The following is a 13,794-nucleotide window of genomic DNA, read 5'->3' on the forward strand; positions in this document are numbered from 1 at the left end:
GTGGTACCCTAACTTGAAAGGGTTGCTCACATAAGCAATGCTTGTGTTTACACATTTCGAACCTGCCAGTTTGCAAAAGTGTTGCTCTCTCTAGGCCGTACAGTTGGGGGGCGAGAGGCCTGCGCGCGTCCCTCTCGATCTGTAACTGACTGCGTGACAATCTCACACCGTGTTTGTCTATCTGTTTGCTGATCTCGCCTGCAACCCATTTGATGTCTGTGCTGTTTGAGAACCCGGTGGGCAGCTGCTCGTCAGAGATAAAGGTATCAGACAGCGCTGGGGCGCGTCGAGCATATCGACTAGCGAGCGCGCAGTCACCCGTAGCAAAGTGCCAAAGCGGCCGGTGCGGTGGATTGGTGGTGCACGTATTCAAGAGTCACCCGATCCGCTCCCTGCCCCTATAGGCAGCTCCGTGCACGCACTCCTTGGCAGCGCGCAAGTCGAGAGAGTGTGTACTCTCTTGTCTTGTGAACCTGCTCAGGCTCCTGTGCGTACAGGTCGCTGTGTGCCGGACAACTAGACGCTATAGGACAACAGCATCTACTTCCTCTCGCCCAGCCTCAACCTCGGCCCTGAACCAGGCTAGACATTCACAATGTCCGGCAACGTCAAGGTCGTTGCGCGTTTCCGCCCTCCCAACAGCCTCGAGTTGCGGGAGGGCGGCGAGATCATCGTCGAGTTCCTTCCCGCCGAGACGCAGGGAGGCGAAGAAGCTGTTAAGATCCCAAGCGCTACCAACGCGGGCGCAGATGCGGTCAATGGCTTCACATTCGATCGCGTCTTTCCGATGGACACCAAGCAGCGAGATGTGTTCGAGTATGGTATCAAAGAGACTGTCAATGGTGCGCCTTTGCAATGTTCCTCAGAAGGAAACTCTCCCATGTTCAGAGCAGGCTGATTGTTGATTGCCTCGCAGACGTTATCAATGGATACAACGGAACGATTTTTGCATATGGCCAGACTGGATCCGGAAAGACATTTACAATGATGGTGCGTTGAGCAGTAGTATTCCTGTGTCAGCTTGATTTGCCAGACTAACACGTCTTCCTGCCACGCTGCTCCCCAGGGCTCGGATATCGATGATGAACATAACAAGGGTATCATTCCGCGAATCACGGAGCAAATCTTTGAGAGCATCATGAGCAGCCCCGCCAACCTGGAGTATCTGGTCAAGGTCAGCTACATGGAGATCTACATGGAGAAGATTCGTGATTTGCTGCAGCGTGAGTCCAATGGCGCGGCCGACATGCCTTTTGCACATGACAGCAGGATTTGACGTATATCCTCTTGTGGGATGCAGCACAAAATGACAACCTACAAATCCATGAAGACAAGGCTCGAGGCGTATACGTCAAAGGATTGACCGACTTTTACGTCGGCTCGACCTCCGACGTGTATGAGATCATGCGGCAAGGTGGTCTCGCACGCGCCGTCTCTTCGACCAACATGAACGCCGAGTCATCGCGCTCCCACTCGATCTTCCTAATTTCAATTCAGCAACGCAACACAGAGACAGGGAGCATCAAGACAGGTAATCTATACCTCGTCGACTTGGCTGGTAGCGAGAAGGTCGGCAAGACCGGCGCGAGCGGCCAGACGCTCGAGGAGGCCAAGAAGATCAACAAGTCTCTCAGTGCCCTAGGTATGGTCATCAACGCGCTGACGGACGGCAAATCAACGCACATCCCGTATCGAGATTCGCGGCTCACGCGCATCCTGCAGGAGTCACTCGGTGGTAACTCTCGAACGACGCTGATCATCAACTGCTCACCCTGCTCGTACAACCTGGACGAGACCATTTCAACGCTGCGCTTCGGTGTGCGTGCCAAATCAATTAAGAACAAGGCCCGTGTCAATGCCGAGCTTAGCCCCGCGGAGCTCAAGGCGCTGCTCAAGAAGATCAAGGCCGAGGCAGATCGCTACCAGAGCTACATTCAGGCGCTAGAGTCGGAGCTCAAAATGTGGCGTAGTGGCAGCAAGGTGCCAGAGGCGGCATGGGCGGAATTGGCCAAAGCCATTCCGTGCGTGGGCAGCGCCTCGCTCGACGTACCGCCCGTCTCATTGCCTGCCGCGGCTGCACCGGCAGTAGCAGCACCTGTGAGCACAGCGCAGCGATTATCGGCCAATCTCAGCAATGGCACGCGGCCGCAGAGCCCAGCGGTTGAGGTCCTGACGAAGGAGCTCAGCTCGCGGCCCGAGACGCCGACGGCACTGTCGATTGACAAGGACGAGCGCGAGGAGTTCCTGCGGCGCGAGAACGAGCTAGCCGACCAGATCTCCGAGAAGGAGAACGCGCTCAAGGAGGCAGAGCGCGGGCTGCGCGAGACGACGGCGGAGCTGACGCTCCTGCGCGAGAGCCAGGGATTGCTCGAGAGCGAGAACAAGAGCATGACCGCGGAGATGAACGAGATCAAGCTGCAGCTCGAGCGCGTCACCTACGAGCACAAGGAGGCAAGCATTACCATGGACATTCTCAAGGAGCAGAATGCGGACATGGCTAACGAGCTCGAGGAGCTGCGGAAGAGCTTCAATGAGACGGCCAACAAAGTTGGTAACAGCGGAAGCGGCAGCGTCGCTGGTGCCGCAAGCAAGGATGCGGCGGCTCAAGATGGGAAGAAGGAGCGCAAGAAGGCGGAGAAGATGGCCAAGATGATGGCCGATTTCAACGCCGGGATCGTCAGCGAAAAGGAGGAGCAGATCCGCGATACTCTCGCCAAGCTCGAGGACTACGGCGCTGGTGGCGCTGGCGGCGAGCTGTCCAAGGACGACATCTCGATGCTGCGCGAGCAGCTGCTCGAGAGCCAGACGCTTGTGCGCGAGCAGCAGGGGCAGGTGCGGCAGTCACAGGAGGAGGCGGAGATCCTCATCCAGCGACGTGACGAGGTGGAAGCGCGCCTGGCGCAGCTCGAAACCGACTACGAGGAGCTGCTCGTCAAAACTATCCGCGAGGAAGAGTCCCGCAGCGGCGCAGCGGGGCTCAAGGACAGGCTCGAGGCGCAGTACGCCAGCAAGCGTGAGGCGCAGCTCGGCGAGATCGCCGACCTCAAGCGCCAGGTCGAGCTCAAGGTCAAAGAGGTCGCGACGCTGCAGGCAACCAACGAGAGCTTGCGTGGCGCTAATGACGAGCTCAAGCGCGCTTTCGTCATTACTGCTGCCGGCGTCGAGGGCGGCAAGAATCTGGCGGAGAGTGCGAGGGAAATGGAACGTGTACGCAAGACCATGACCAGTCAGCTGGCCGAGTTTGACAACATGAAGAAGAGCCTCATGCGCGACTTGCAGAACCGATGCGAGAAGGTCAGTCTGAATGAGGGGAAGCAGCGGGTCGCATTTGCATGCTGTGCACTCTGCTGACGTCCTTGCTTTTCATGAAACCCAGGTCGTGGAGCTAGAGATCTCACTGGATGAATCGAAAGAGCAGTACAACAACGTTGTGCGCAGCAGCAACACCAAGGCGCAGCAGAAGAAGATGGCGTTCCTTGAGCGCAACCTGGAGCAGCTGACGCATGTGCAAAAGCAGCTGGTCGAGCAGAACTCAACGCTGAAGAAGGAGGTCGCAATCGCGGAGCGCAAGCTGATCGCGCGCAACGAGCGCATCCAGGCGCTCGAGCTCAACCTGTCTGACAGTCAGACCAAGCTGGACATCCAGAACAAGAAGTTCGAGGAGCAGATCCAAGCGGTCCGTGAGAAGCTCAACCAGGCCAAGGAGAGCAGGGCCATGCCGGGCATCGGCGGCAACCCCGCGTTCGGCAGGATCGCAAAGCCGCTCAGAGGAGGCGGGCCCGCCGCTGCCGCCCCGCCGACGATTTCGGGGCAAGGACCCGTGGGCGGCGTCGCGCGTGCACCGACTGCTGCAGGCAGCGCCCAGCAAGAGTGAGTGGCCAGGCTAGGCTAAGCATGTGTGTATGTGCCATCCGATGCTGATTGGCTGTTTCCTTTGCTTTGTGTTCTGCTTTTTTTTTAGCGCGAACTCGGCCAAGAGCCGCGCGAACTGGTTCTTCTCGTCCTCCAAGCAGCTCTGAGAAGCATCGCCGCAGTCGAGATGTTTCCCTTGCTCATACCCCTTCCCTTTTGTATCGTAACGTCCCGTACCTACTAGAATGTCTTTGCGAGTCAACGTGTTCGCTCCCGGCCATAAGCGGACAGTTGGTGTCATAATGCACTTGGTCCGTCATTGGATGGATGGATGAGTAACCTGCCAATCTATGACAAATATACGCCGACAGCGAGAGAATACCCAGAAATTACGCGTGCTAGACGAGGATAGCTCGATTTCAGGGAATTCTCAGTGAGGAAGCCCCGGAACCAGCTCTGCCCGCTTGCGCCCCGGTGTTGGATCGATCTAATAATCCCGACGCTGGAGAGCTTTTGCGTTGTTGTTAGCGTGGGTGACGCCTGTGGGGGATCAAGTCATCTCGGCCATCTGCCCAGTATACATACATGCAGTCCCTTCTTCCTAACAGGAATACAACACTACGCAGTCAAGCCCACGCAAGTGGCAATTCAGTGTCGCGGCTTTTGCAGGAATGGCAAGGAGCGCTGCGCGCTGGTGGGGGATGACAGGCACAACGAATCTAAGCTCTGCGCAGCGGGTAGCGAGGCGGTAAAGTGTCACACAGTGCATATCTATCACTATCAGTCATCCAGGAGACTGGAGCTGGGTGACACTGCGCAGTGGCCACGATTGTCTGTAGCCGCCAAGATGTGAACCACATGGTCAAACAACAGAGAGCATGTCGTCCGACCGTCCGACGACCATCCAAACACGAGGTCGTCCTCAGGCGCCACGGGGGCGCTCAACGAGGGTGCATATATATTCTCAAGACATCAATCCCATCGGATTGTCCTTCAATCTCTACCGTTTCCATAAATCGACATCGGCATCTGCATCGGCATCTGACACCACATCCTCTTGCAGCCCGCAGCCCTCCGCCACAAAAGCAGTTGTAACCAATATACCGTGATCTACTCCTTTCGGCCGGCATCCTTTCTTGTGATCTCTTCTTTAATATTGGCACCACTAACATCATTGGCCAACATTATTGGTAGCAGTGCTGTCTTCCGCCATGCAGACACTTGCCGCTTGCCGCTCTCGTCGCTTCGAGTGCAAAGGAGCCGTCTGCGCGTGAGTATGAGTTCTGTGCCTGGTGCGTTGGCACGAATCGCGACACAACACCGCAAACACTCTCCCTGACTCCTCATTTGATGTGTTTCCCCGGCAGCACTTTATAGCTTTCCTGGGCTCGACCTAATAGAGCGGATGGATTCTTGACCAGATCAAGCTGCAGGAGTTTGTGCGCGTGGCAATTTCAACGGCTTGACCGCGGTAAAATAGCAACCCGCTGATTCTGTTCGTCCTGGGGCGTCACACGATAGACCCTATCTTCAAATATGGCACCTGGATCGGTGGCAAAGTGACCTACTCGGACCCCCTTTTCAGTACATCACACATACTTCTATCACCCAAGAATCATGCTGAAAACAGCCCCGTTGACCTCTTACAGTTGGCACTGGTCTACCACTCCGATGCCTCCATTCGTGGCGATGCCGTCTTTTGGCAACCAGGACCTCCTTGACTCGAGCAACACGGACATCGATTATACCCTCGAACACCAAGCTGCTGACGGCTCATTCGGCTCTCGCCCCCAGTCTCAATTAACCTTATGGCTGTATCTGCTCGGTGCGATCAACTACGCCGAGCTGTACCACGGTGATGCTATCATCGGTAGTCCGGTCATGGACTCTGTTTACAAGTGGGTTAACTGAGCGCACAACAAGCTCAATGGCACCGACTTTAACGAGAGCAACGGGGGAAACGTCGATATTGAGACCTGACGATTCTCTTACGGACTCCTCACGCCCCGCCAACCAATCAGCGGCAGGACGATTGACCATCATTGCATATACTTTTAAACTTATTTTGTCTGGAGGGGCGCTGTCCGTACAGATGAGAACTAGTACATTATGCAGAACCTCTACGAGAACTAGCTTTGAGACTCTGCCTCTCAAAGCCAGCTTATCGCAAACACGAACCGAAATCAAGGAGGTCGGAGACCTCACTTACAGCGAGGTTTCGCCGTGGGACGGTGAGGTGTCTTCGCTGTGATGAATTTTCGTAGTGATTTTTATCGCTGACTGACACATAACCTTCCATCCTGCTCATACTTCTCCACAGATGCCAACTTCCTGAGGGTAGAAATGGCGTCATCTCGCAGAGGAACACGGCGTGAGCTTGACGATGGTGCTCAAGTTGCTGCCATCAACTGGTGCTTGACCAACTCGTAGACTGATCTCGACAGCCATGCTGCGCTGTGGAACCTTACGTACACCCATTACGCCAGCCACTTCCAGGCGGATGAGCATCTCGCCTGAACGAACCCGTGGAGGGTGGTAAAAATGTACATGGCTGTGAGTACGACTTTTTCTTGCTCTGTCATTGTGCTGGGCCACACTGACTCACAGAAGCATCTGCCATCCTCGAGCAGGGACATGTTTTCCAACCCCGTCTTCTACCACAATCACTGGCGCAACGAGGAGGCAGACTGTGCGAAGTGCCTCGCGCGCAACTCGTTTGCTGGCCCCGCCACTGGTGACTTCTGGCACCACCGGTACCTGCAGCAGACCGTACAAGTGTACGCCGGCAACATAGCCGAAACCCCCGTGCGCGAGCGATAGTGCTTACTCGAACGTCCACGGCCTCGCGCGTAACTGCCCGTGCTGCACTCTCAATCACAGACAGGGATACTCCAAATTCATCGTCACCTCGTGGGCAACGACCTGGGGTCAACAGGTTGTCATTCGAATGTTTCTCAACCCTTCGCACGTCACGACACGGTCAACGGTGGCACAGTCGACGTCTTCGTGGACCCCATCTATCCGTTTGAATCGGACCTCGGGTACACCGTCACCGCGAAGACGACGTTCAAGCTGCACTTGCGCATCCCTGGCTGACTTCTGGCACAACATACTCGATCAACGGCGCGGCGTCCAAGCAAGTCGCGCCGGACAGCAACTTGTACGAGGACATCGTGCTGCTTTCTGGTCACTCAGAGCTCCGTCACAATCTCCCTTCCGCAAACTACGGTCGTCTCTGACGCGCCTAATGGCGGTACGTCCGCCCAGCGCGGTCCTCTCAAGGATGTTAGTTGTACCTTCTGAACTGTATGCGAGCATTTGTGCACCAACCTGGGCGATTGGCACATCTTCATTTGTACGTATACAGGTCATCGAAGCTTCTTGGAACTCGACGGTGACCTACGACTGGGCGCAATACGGTGAGGCGAAGGCCAAGGACCTGCAGTTGATGCCCACTACGGACAGGACCTTCGCGTTCGACCCTGCCAGTCTGAACTTCCATAACAGCAAGCCTGCGCGCGGCCAGCCGGCGAGCCCAGAGTTCGACTGGGGCAAGTCGGCGTACGCCTTCATCGCGACCGCGTGCCCCTTTTCTTGGAACACCGGAAAGGATCAGGAGGTCAACGAGACGCCGCCGAAGAGCGCGGCGGACACTGGCACCAGGCATGACATCACGCTCGTCCCGTATGCAGCTACCAAGCTGCGTGTCGACAAGCTCGCTATCTTGTCTTCTTGGCGAAATACATTGCTATAGCATACCCATCAGAAGTGTAAACGACAATGCTGAGAACGGCCGTGTTCCAAACCGTACACTTGACGCTTCTCTTCGAACATGAAAGGAACATACCAATCAGAAATGAATCGTCGTTATGTTTTGTAATATAAACACAAGATTCTGCCATTCATGTGACGAAGAAGGCCAGCTCGCAAATCTGCCCTGCGAAGGAACTGCTGATCCGACATGGATACATCTACGAAGCATCGCCGAAGACAACCCGGACGTTGCCACTATATGTGGATAGACACATAGGGTGACGTAGTTCGCAGCTGCACACATCGTCGACCGAGGAGAAGCGAAAATCCCTTAACCGGGTTGCCAAGCACCCATCAGTGGGACAAGCTGATGGAAACATTACCTTGCAAGTTCCCAGACTCCAGAGGGCTTGCGTCCATGCCAAGACACCTGACAGCCCGATGGTATGTTGCAAAACACCCCCGAAATGGGTGTCGATGTCAGCCAAAAAGTGGACTCTGGAGAGGATCAATGTCAAAAAGACCGTCACTCACTCGAGGTAGAAACACTGGCACAACGCCACAAGACTCCGGGAATATCTCTCATGCGAAATTTTTAAGAAGCATCCGATTGTGTTTGTGGAATTCGTCAATAAGCCCCTCGATATCTCACTTTTAATCACATCCCCTTTAAAGCTTTGGCCTGGATGCCAAGAGTTTGGCAACGAACTCCCTATAGGGCTATCAGGGTCCCTGCTGGTCGCACTGAGTGTCAAGACAGAGTCCGCCCTTGATGGCCTGCGTTCTTGGTCTGGGCTGCACTTATGCGGTATTAAGGCGGTTGGTGATGCGGCGATGTCAGCACTTTGCAGACGACCCGTACGGTGTCCTGTCAAGCGTCATCGCCTCCTTATTTTCATCAGGTAGAGCGCATCAGGCATCCCGCATCAGGTCGCATCGCCTCATGGACCTACCCATGTGTTGTCCTCAGTTCCTTTCTTCTACATACTCTTATTTATAGCGCTGCTCGGCTCCTATGGGCGGGCCGGTGGAGGCTGGTGAGCGCTGAAAGTCAACGATAAACTGAAAAGTGAACCGCGAATAGTGAATGGTGAAAGCGAATAGTGAATGTGTGAATAATACAAGTGAATATTGAATATTGACGAACATATAATGAATATGTATAGTGAATAGTACAGTGAGCACACAGCGAGTCATGAATGGTGTGCCTTTGGTGACTACGGCTTGGCCTTGTTCATTGCTGGCTTGCGTCTTTGAGTGCGGCGAGCTGCGTGGGTGTGTGAGGAGTACTGGTATTGTGCATGCTCTGACTTGCGGCTGTGGGCGGCCGAAGAGCGACCGAGCGGTACGGGTAAGTTCTGCCATCCCAGGCAGACGGGGCAGTATTCAGGCCACACCCCGCATCCATACCACTCCACGGTACTGCCTAGAGTGCCCATGGCCCTGCATCCGCCTCATCAGTGTCTAGGACGAGTCTGGATAGGTCCAGAAGCGGGCACCCACTAGGCAGTGGGCAGTCTGTCCACTGCCACTCTCCGTTACCCCTGACCCAGCAGATCCCAGTTGCTGTCCCAGCACAGACAGCTGGATGATCCGGGGGCTTTGTATTCGTCCGAGATAGCCGGTGCCCGTGAAGGACAAAGGTGCGAGATGGGGTTCCGGGTTCCGACTCCCGACTTCCAAGCATCGTGCATTGGTTCCGCGTACATATGTACCGTATAACTCTCTTGCACATCTAGAGCACCACATGTGAGTATCACATATACAGACTTGTCTCTCGCACGCGCCAGATGCACGACGCCAAACGCTTGAATGCTTCAAGTCCTGCCATGTCTGCTTCAGCATGCTCACAAGCTGTAGCGTGCATCGCGTATCGGAGGCACTGAACCTGCGAATAGGAGAGAAAGGGAACGAACGTGTCCAGCATCGAGGGCGACATTGAGGTCGGCAAGTCATCCTGCATTCGGCGGACAAAGCATGCTCCATCCTAGTTGCCTGTAGCGCAGGGAGTTGCTGCCGTCGTCCGCATTCACCGTTCACCTGTAGACGGCTTCATCCAATATAATAGGCGCTGGATGCTTCTATCGGAACAGGGCGAAGAACGGAGGAACGAGAATCTCCCAACACCCCGACTCATCTGTAGCCCCTGTCGCAGTGCTCGCACACCATGTCTCCGCAACCGCCAGCACATTTACCACTCGCTTTATCTCTGCAGCCCACCGGCGCAGATGATGTCAAGGCTACAGAGCTTCACAGCTCCCTTAGACAACGACGCAACAGCGCGGGGCCATCCGCGTGCGACTCTTGTGAGTGTGGCATCGAGCAGAAGCGCGAGGCTGGGCACTGCCGTCCGACAAGGGTTATCGCATGTTGAACACTGCTGAACTGTCATATCCGCCTCTTTCTCTTCTTGCCCCTTGCGTCGACTCATTCCCACCTGACAGGCCGCACGTCCAAGAGTAAATGCGACAAACGAGACCCATGCGCACGATGCGTGCAAGCCAAGCGGGAGTGCAAACGGACGCACGTCCTGCTGCGAACGGGCCGCGTCAGCCGAGCGGAGCGCATGACGTTCGAGCTGTCCGGGTTGTCCTTCAAGACATGGCGCCATCGATTAGCTGAGCAGCGCAGGCAGTACGGACATGAGATGCGTCTCACCACGCGCGCCCTCGCTAACGGCAGTGGCACATCGCAAATCTTCAATCCTGCCAACATGGCGGAGATGGGTACGGATGATGGCAGCACTGTGCGGAGCCGTAGCAGTAGCATATCAGCTACCAGCACCGTCAGCGTCACACCTGCGGCCCTTGCTGGCCCGAGTAGGCCAAATTCCTCGACGTGGGATTTCAGTGACCACTCTTTATCGAATCCATCGGTGACCATCACCACTGAAGCGGTCAGCGACGATATCGACTTTGGCTTTGGTGCCGGATTCGGACTTTTACCTGCCTGTATGGGCCCTGGAGCGGAAGCAGGAGGAGACGCACTTAAGGGAGGCTTTGAGGCATTGCAAGGATTTGGAGGCCAGGTTGTGTCGAGCATCGGTCCTTCTCGAATAGGCAGGAAACGTGGTGAGAGAAAGTACGCCACCCACGACTGGATGCTCCATCAGCAATCGCAACACCGCGCCGCCGCCACTGGCTTCGCCCATTCGAAACAAAATCAGTTAGAATCGCAAAAGATCCTCACTCGTCCCCCTCAAATGCCTGACGAGCATGATTCCTCACCATCGACCACCACAGCGACCACGACAGGGCACAGCCCCCTGTCGTCTGTCAAATATGTCACTTCCTCCGCAACATCGCACAGTAACAGCTCGCAAGAGCAGCTGCACTCCATGGCTCCACCGCGTACCAGCGCCAATTCGGTAGCGACCACTTCATCTGCACCTTCCACGAAGCACAGGGCAGCTCAGCACGCTGCGGCGGACACTGTCACCAGTCTCGGAGCCGATGCTGTTGACGCGGAGAAGCTGGATTGGGATGCCTTCTTAGCACGTGCGTCAGCGCGTGCAGAGGGCTCTGGCAGCAGTGGCGGACCAAAGGAGGTGCGCCTAAGAGCATTGCCAGATCCGGAATGCGAAGCGCTCTTCCCCAATCCTCCCTTTTCGCGCTGCTTCAGCGAGCTGAAGTTGCAGCTCCCGCTTGGATACCCGTCAAAGCTTGAAGCCGGTGCCTCGGGAAAAACAGACACACCGAAAGCTTTGGTGCTAGGTTCAGATAAGTGAGTTTGGAGCTCCACTCCTGGAATCCCCCGTACCATGCAATGGCCTGCTTCGAATGCATCTGTCAATGCTAAAGCCGACTAAAATGCACGCATACCCTATTTCTTCCTTACCTTTTTTCAGCCAACTTCATCTCATCCACGACGCATCAGAACTCCCGACCGCAACGACAATCTTCAGCCACGACTGGACGGCGACAAGTGCCATCGGCACAACGATTTCACCGCCGTGGCAACCGCTGCGCGACGATGTCCCGATCGATACCCTCACGCTGTGGCCTCCATTGAAGCTCAAGGAAGAAGACTTTGACGACCTCAGGGCTGCCGCTTTTCGGCTGATCGCCGGCCCCGTCTTGCTTTGCCTCGTCAAGCGGTATTTTGCACAGCAGCATTTGTGCGTATAATTGCACCACGGTTCCTCTCCACCCTTTTCTTTCTGCATTAGTAACTTTGTGCGGAGCTGACGATCCCACCTCATCTTGATTACATCAGAGTCTTCCCGTTCCTTTTCTCGCCGCAAACACTACACTATCTCGATGTGCTCATCATGCATGTGCGCGGCGGTCACCAACTCGACTGGACACCGATGCAGATACGACAGCGGCAGGCTCTTCTCCTTTCCATCGCCGCTGCTGCCGTGCACATCAGCGACGACCACACTCTCGAGCTTGTTGATGATGCAGATGCGAATGCAGACGACGATGCGAGTACAGGCACCGGCACCAGCGCAAAGATGCAGGCGCCCAATTTCTATTCGCGCCAGTGGGCTCTTGAAGCAATCAAACTTGCCTACGCCCTGACACAGCCGTTGGATGACATGCTGCTGCGAGCGGAAGAAAAGACGCTCGATCTCGTCCTCGCCGCCAGGACATGGCTCTTGAGCATAGGCACGCACCCGTGCTTGGAAGGCGTCATAGTGCTCGCTAGCAAGCTTGCCTTGGCTGACCCGCATTTCCACATGTGCATCCTGCTGCAAAGCGGAAATAAAATTGAAGAGTTTGAATTGTGGAAACGGGTAGTATGGTGAGTATGGTGATGATCGTCCAGCCTGACTGCATGCGGTCGAGCGGCCCAAGTTGCCACATAGGTGCTAGCGTCTGACCTGGCGATTACTCGCCCTCCCTTTCAATCGTAGCGACGGTTTCATGGCCCAGAACCATCACAAGCTCTGGCGTGATGTCAAGTACGAAGGCGATCTAGGCACCGTCCTCAAAGGCCTCGGTCCGCTACGCCTCATTCCGGGAGAACTGCTGGACGAGAAGATGGGAGGTGCAAGCAGCAGAGCGTGCATGTGGTACTACTTCAGGTGAGCATGTTCGCACTTGACTCCGATGACTGTTCCGTTGTCCAATACTTGCCTTGCCCCAAACGCTCACAAACCCCGCTCGCAGAGATGCCGAGTTCCAACACATCCTCTCCCGCTTGTGCAACAGCTGCTTGTGCAACCCGCCAGTGGGGCTGCCTGAAGGCCAGCTTGCGGCGCAGCGTGAGATTGAAGCCGAAGAGATCTTTGATGCTCTGTGAGTCGGCACGCATGCATGTGCGCCAACACTTCAGCATGTCTTCTTTGACTCACGCCCTCCTCAACTCACCACCGAGTAGCAAACAATGGAATGAGCAAACATTTGGAGCGCACCGCGGCGACTTGGGCTGCGACGCGCGGGGCACGCTGCACGAACGGCGCGCTCTGCGCTACATGGCGTTCTCGGCGCGCGCAAAGCTCTCCGCTGCACTCGACATTATAATGTGCGCGCTGGAAAGCGTCGACACGCTCGGGTTGGAGGAGCTGCGCCTCTTTTCGTCGCCTGCCGAGGTGCAACCTGACGAGAAGGACAAAGTCGCCAGGTGAGTCGTGTGGCAATTGCGATGTGGCCAAACTGGGCGCGCCAGACTGACGTCTGCTCGTTCGATTGCTTGGCAGCTGGATCACCAGCACTTCCTTTTACCGCACAGAAAAGTCGTTCATTCGATCTCCTCGCAAAGACTGAAAAAAGAAGAAAAAAACACACGCCGTGCACATGCAGCGACCGCCGCGAAGCACGGCGATACCCATCATGTTGTACTCTTAGCATTTCACACAAACACTTCGCATGGACAACGACCGATGTGAGCAACGGTGGCGCGTGAACACTGGCACTGGGGCCCGTCGCGTGGTACGCCAGCCGTTTGGGTTGGGGACCATATCAAAGCACGTGTCAAGCATGATTTTCCGAAGGAATGCGCGCTGCGCCCAGGATCCCATGTCAGGTGCGATGTGGATGATGCGATACATGAATGCCAGTGGAGCCCGATGATGAAGATATGTAGTCTATTGGCCATGCGCAGTGTGCCGTTGAACACGGATGGTAGGGGGAAGCGAGCTCAGGGACGCCTCGCAAGTAAGATCGCCGTGAAGCTGAAAAAAAAGGTTAGCGCAAGCGTGCATGCATGCTGGACCTGCGTGCAAAGAGTGGGGGTGCATTTGCG

General features: G+C 55.8%; 4 protein-coding genes across 4 annotated transcripts; 3 read left to right on the forward strand and 1 right to left on the reverse strand.

The window, feature by feature from the left end:
- Window positions 1–216: 216 nt before the first annotated feature.
- K437DRAFT_256348 (putative kinesin-1 motor protein) lies at window positions 217–4,110 on the forward strand. The gene is made up of 6 exons (XM_013387921.1): window positions 217–842; window positions 917–990; window positions 1,067–1,223; window positions 1,301–3,294; window positions 3,377–3,870; window positions 3,962–4,110. The coding sequence occupies exons 1-6, from the start codon at window positions 596–598 to the stop codon at window positions 4,017–4,019; spliced, it is 3,024 nt and encodes a 1,007-aa protein (XP_013243375.1). The 5' UTR covers window positions 217–595; the 3' UTR covers window positions 4,020–4,110.
- Window positions 4,111–6,393: 2,283 nt separating this feature from the next.
- Window positions 6,394–7,606, forward strand: K437DRAFT_268245 (uncharacterized protein; the record flags this gene model as incomplete). Its single annotated transcript, XM_013387922.1, has 4 exons — window positions 6,394–6,405; window positions 6,460–6,657; window positions 7,048–7,137; window positions 7,220–7,606. 4 exons carry the CDS (start codon window positions 6,394–6,396, stop codon window positions 7,604–7,606), a joined length of 687 nt encoding a protein of 228 aa, XP_013243376.1.
- Window positions 7,607–7,654: 48 nt separating this feature from the next.
- On the reverse strand, window positions 7,655–8,284 carry K437DRAFT_111750 (uncharacterized protein). The gene is made up of 3 exons (XM_013387923.1): window positions 8,140–8,284; window positions 7,989–8,051; window positions 7,655–7,899 (listed from the first exon to the last, which is right to left on the reverse strand). Exons 1-3 carry the CDS (start codon window positions 8,189–8,191, stop codon window positions 7,703–7,705), a joined length of 312 nt encoding a protein of 103 aa, XP_013243377.1. The 5' UTR covers window positions 8,192–8,284; the 3' UTR covers window positions 7,655–7,702.
- Window positions 8,285–9,369: 1,085 nt separating this feature from the next.
- On the forward strand, window positions 9,370–13,426 carry K437DRAFT_256353 (uncharacterized protein). Its single transcript, XM_013387924.1, has 8 exons — window positions 9,370–9,911; window positions 10,050–11,328; window positions 11,453–11,722; window positions 11,821–12,351; window positions 12,464–12,634; window positions 12,720–12,848; window positions 12,931–13,173; window positions 13,250–13,426. Exons 1-8 carry the CDS (start codon window positions 9,773–9,775, stop codon window positions 13,314–13,316), a joined length of 2,829 nt encoding a protein of 942 aa, XP_013243378.1. The 5' UTR covers window positions 9,370–9,772; the 3' UTR covers window positions 13,317–13,426.
- The last annotated feature ends 368 nt before the right edge of the window (window positions 13,427–13,794 follow it).

The sequence above is a fragment of the Tilletiaria anomala genome, assembly GCF_000711695.1.
Source record: "Tilletiaria anomala UBC 951 chromosome Unknown K437scaffold_38, whole genome shotgun sequence".
NCBI classification, from domain to species: domain Eukaryota; kingdom Fungi; phylum Basidiomycota; class Exobasidiomycetes; order Georgefischeriales; family Tilletiariaceae; genus Tilletiaria; species Tilletiaria anomala.

Excerpts from the sequence above, each read along its gene's own strand:
- K437DRAFT_256348 (XM_013387921.1), top strand. The coding sequence starts at position 596 with ATGTCCGGCAACGTCAAGGTCGTTGCGCGTTTCCGCCCTCCCAACAGC. Across the intron at positions 843-916 it reads TATCAAAGAGACTGTCAATG|ACGTTATCAATGGATACAAC; the intron begins GTGCGCCTTTGC and ends ATTGCCTCGCAG. Across the intron at positions 1,224-1,300 it reads GATTCGTGATTTGCTGCAGC|CACAAAATGACAACCTACAA; the intron begins GTGAGTCCAATG and ends TGTGGGATGCAG.
- K437DRAFT_111750 (XM_013387923.1), bottom strand. The coding sequence starts at position 8,191 with ATGAGAGATATTCCCGGAGTCTTGTGGCGTTGTGCCAGTGTTTCTACC. Across the intron at positions 8,052-8,139 it reads TGCCAGTGTTTCTACCTCGA|ACCATCGGGCTGTCAGGTGT; the intron begins GTGAGTGACGGT and ends GTTTTGCAACAT. Across the intron at positions 7,900-7,988 it reads GGAGTCTGGGAACTTGCAAG|CTGCGAACTACGTCACCCTA; the intron begins GTAATGTTTCCA and ends CGATGTGTGCAG.
- K437DRAFT_256353 (XM_013387924.1), top strand. The coding sequence starts at position 9,773 with ATGTCTCCGCAACCGCCAGCACATTTACCACTCGCTTTATCTCTGCAG. Across the intron at positions 12,352-12,463 it reads TTGTGGAAACGGGTAGTATG|CGACGGTTTCATGGCCCAGA; the intron begins GTGAGTATGGTG and ends TTTCAATCGTAG. Across the intron at positions 13,174-13,249 it reads GAGAAGGACAAAGTCGCCAG|CTGGATCACCAGCACTTCCT; the intron begins GTGAGTCGTGTG and ends ATTGCTTGGCAG.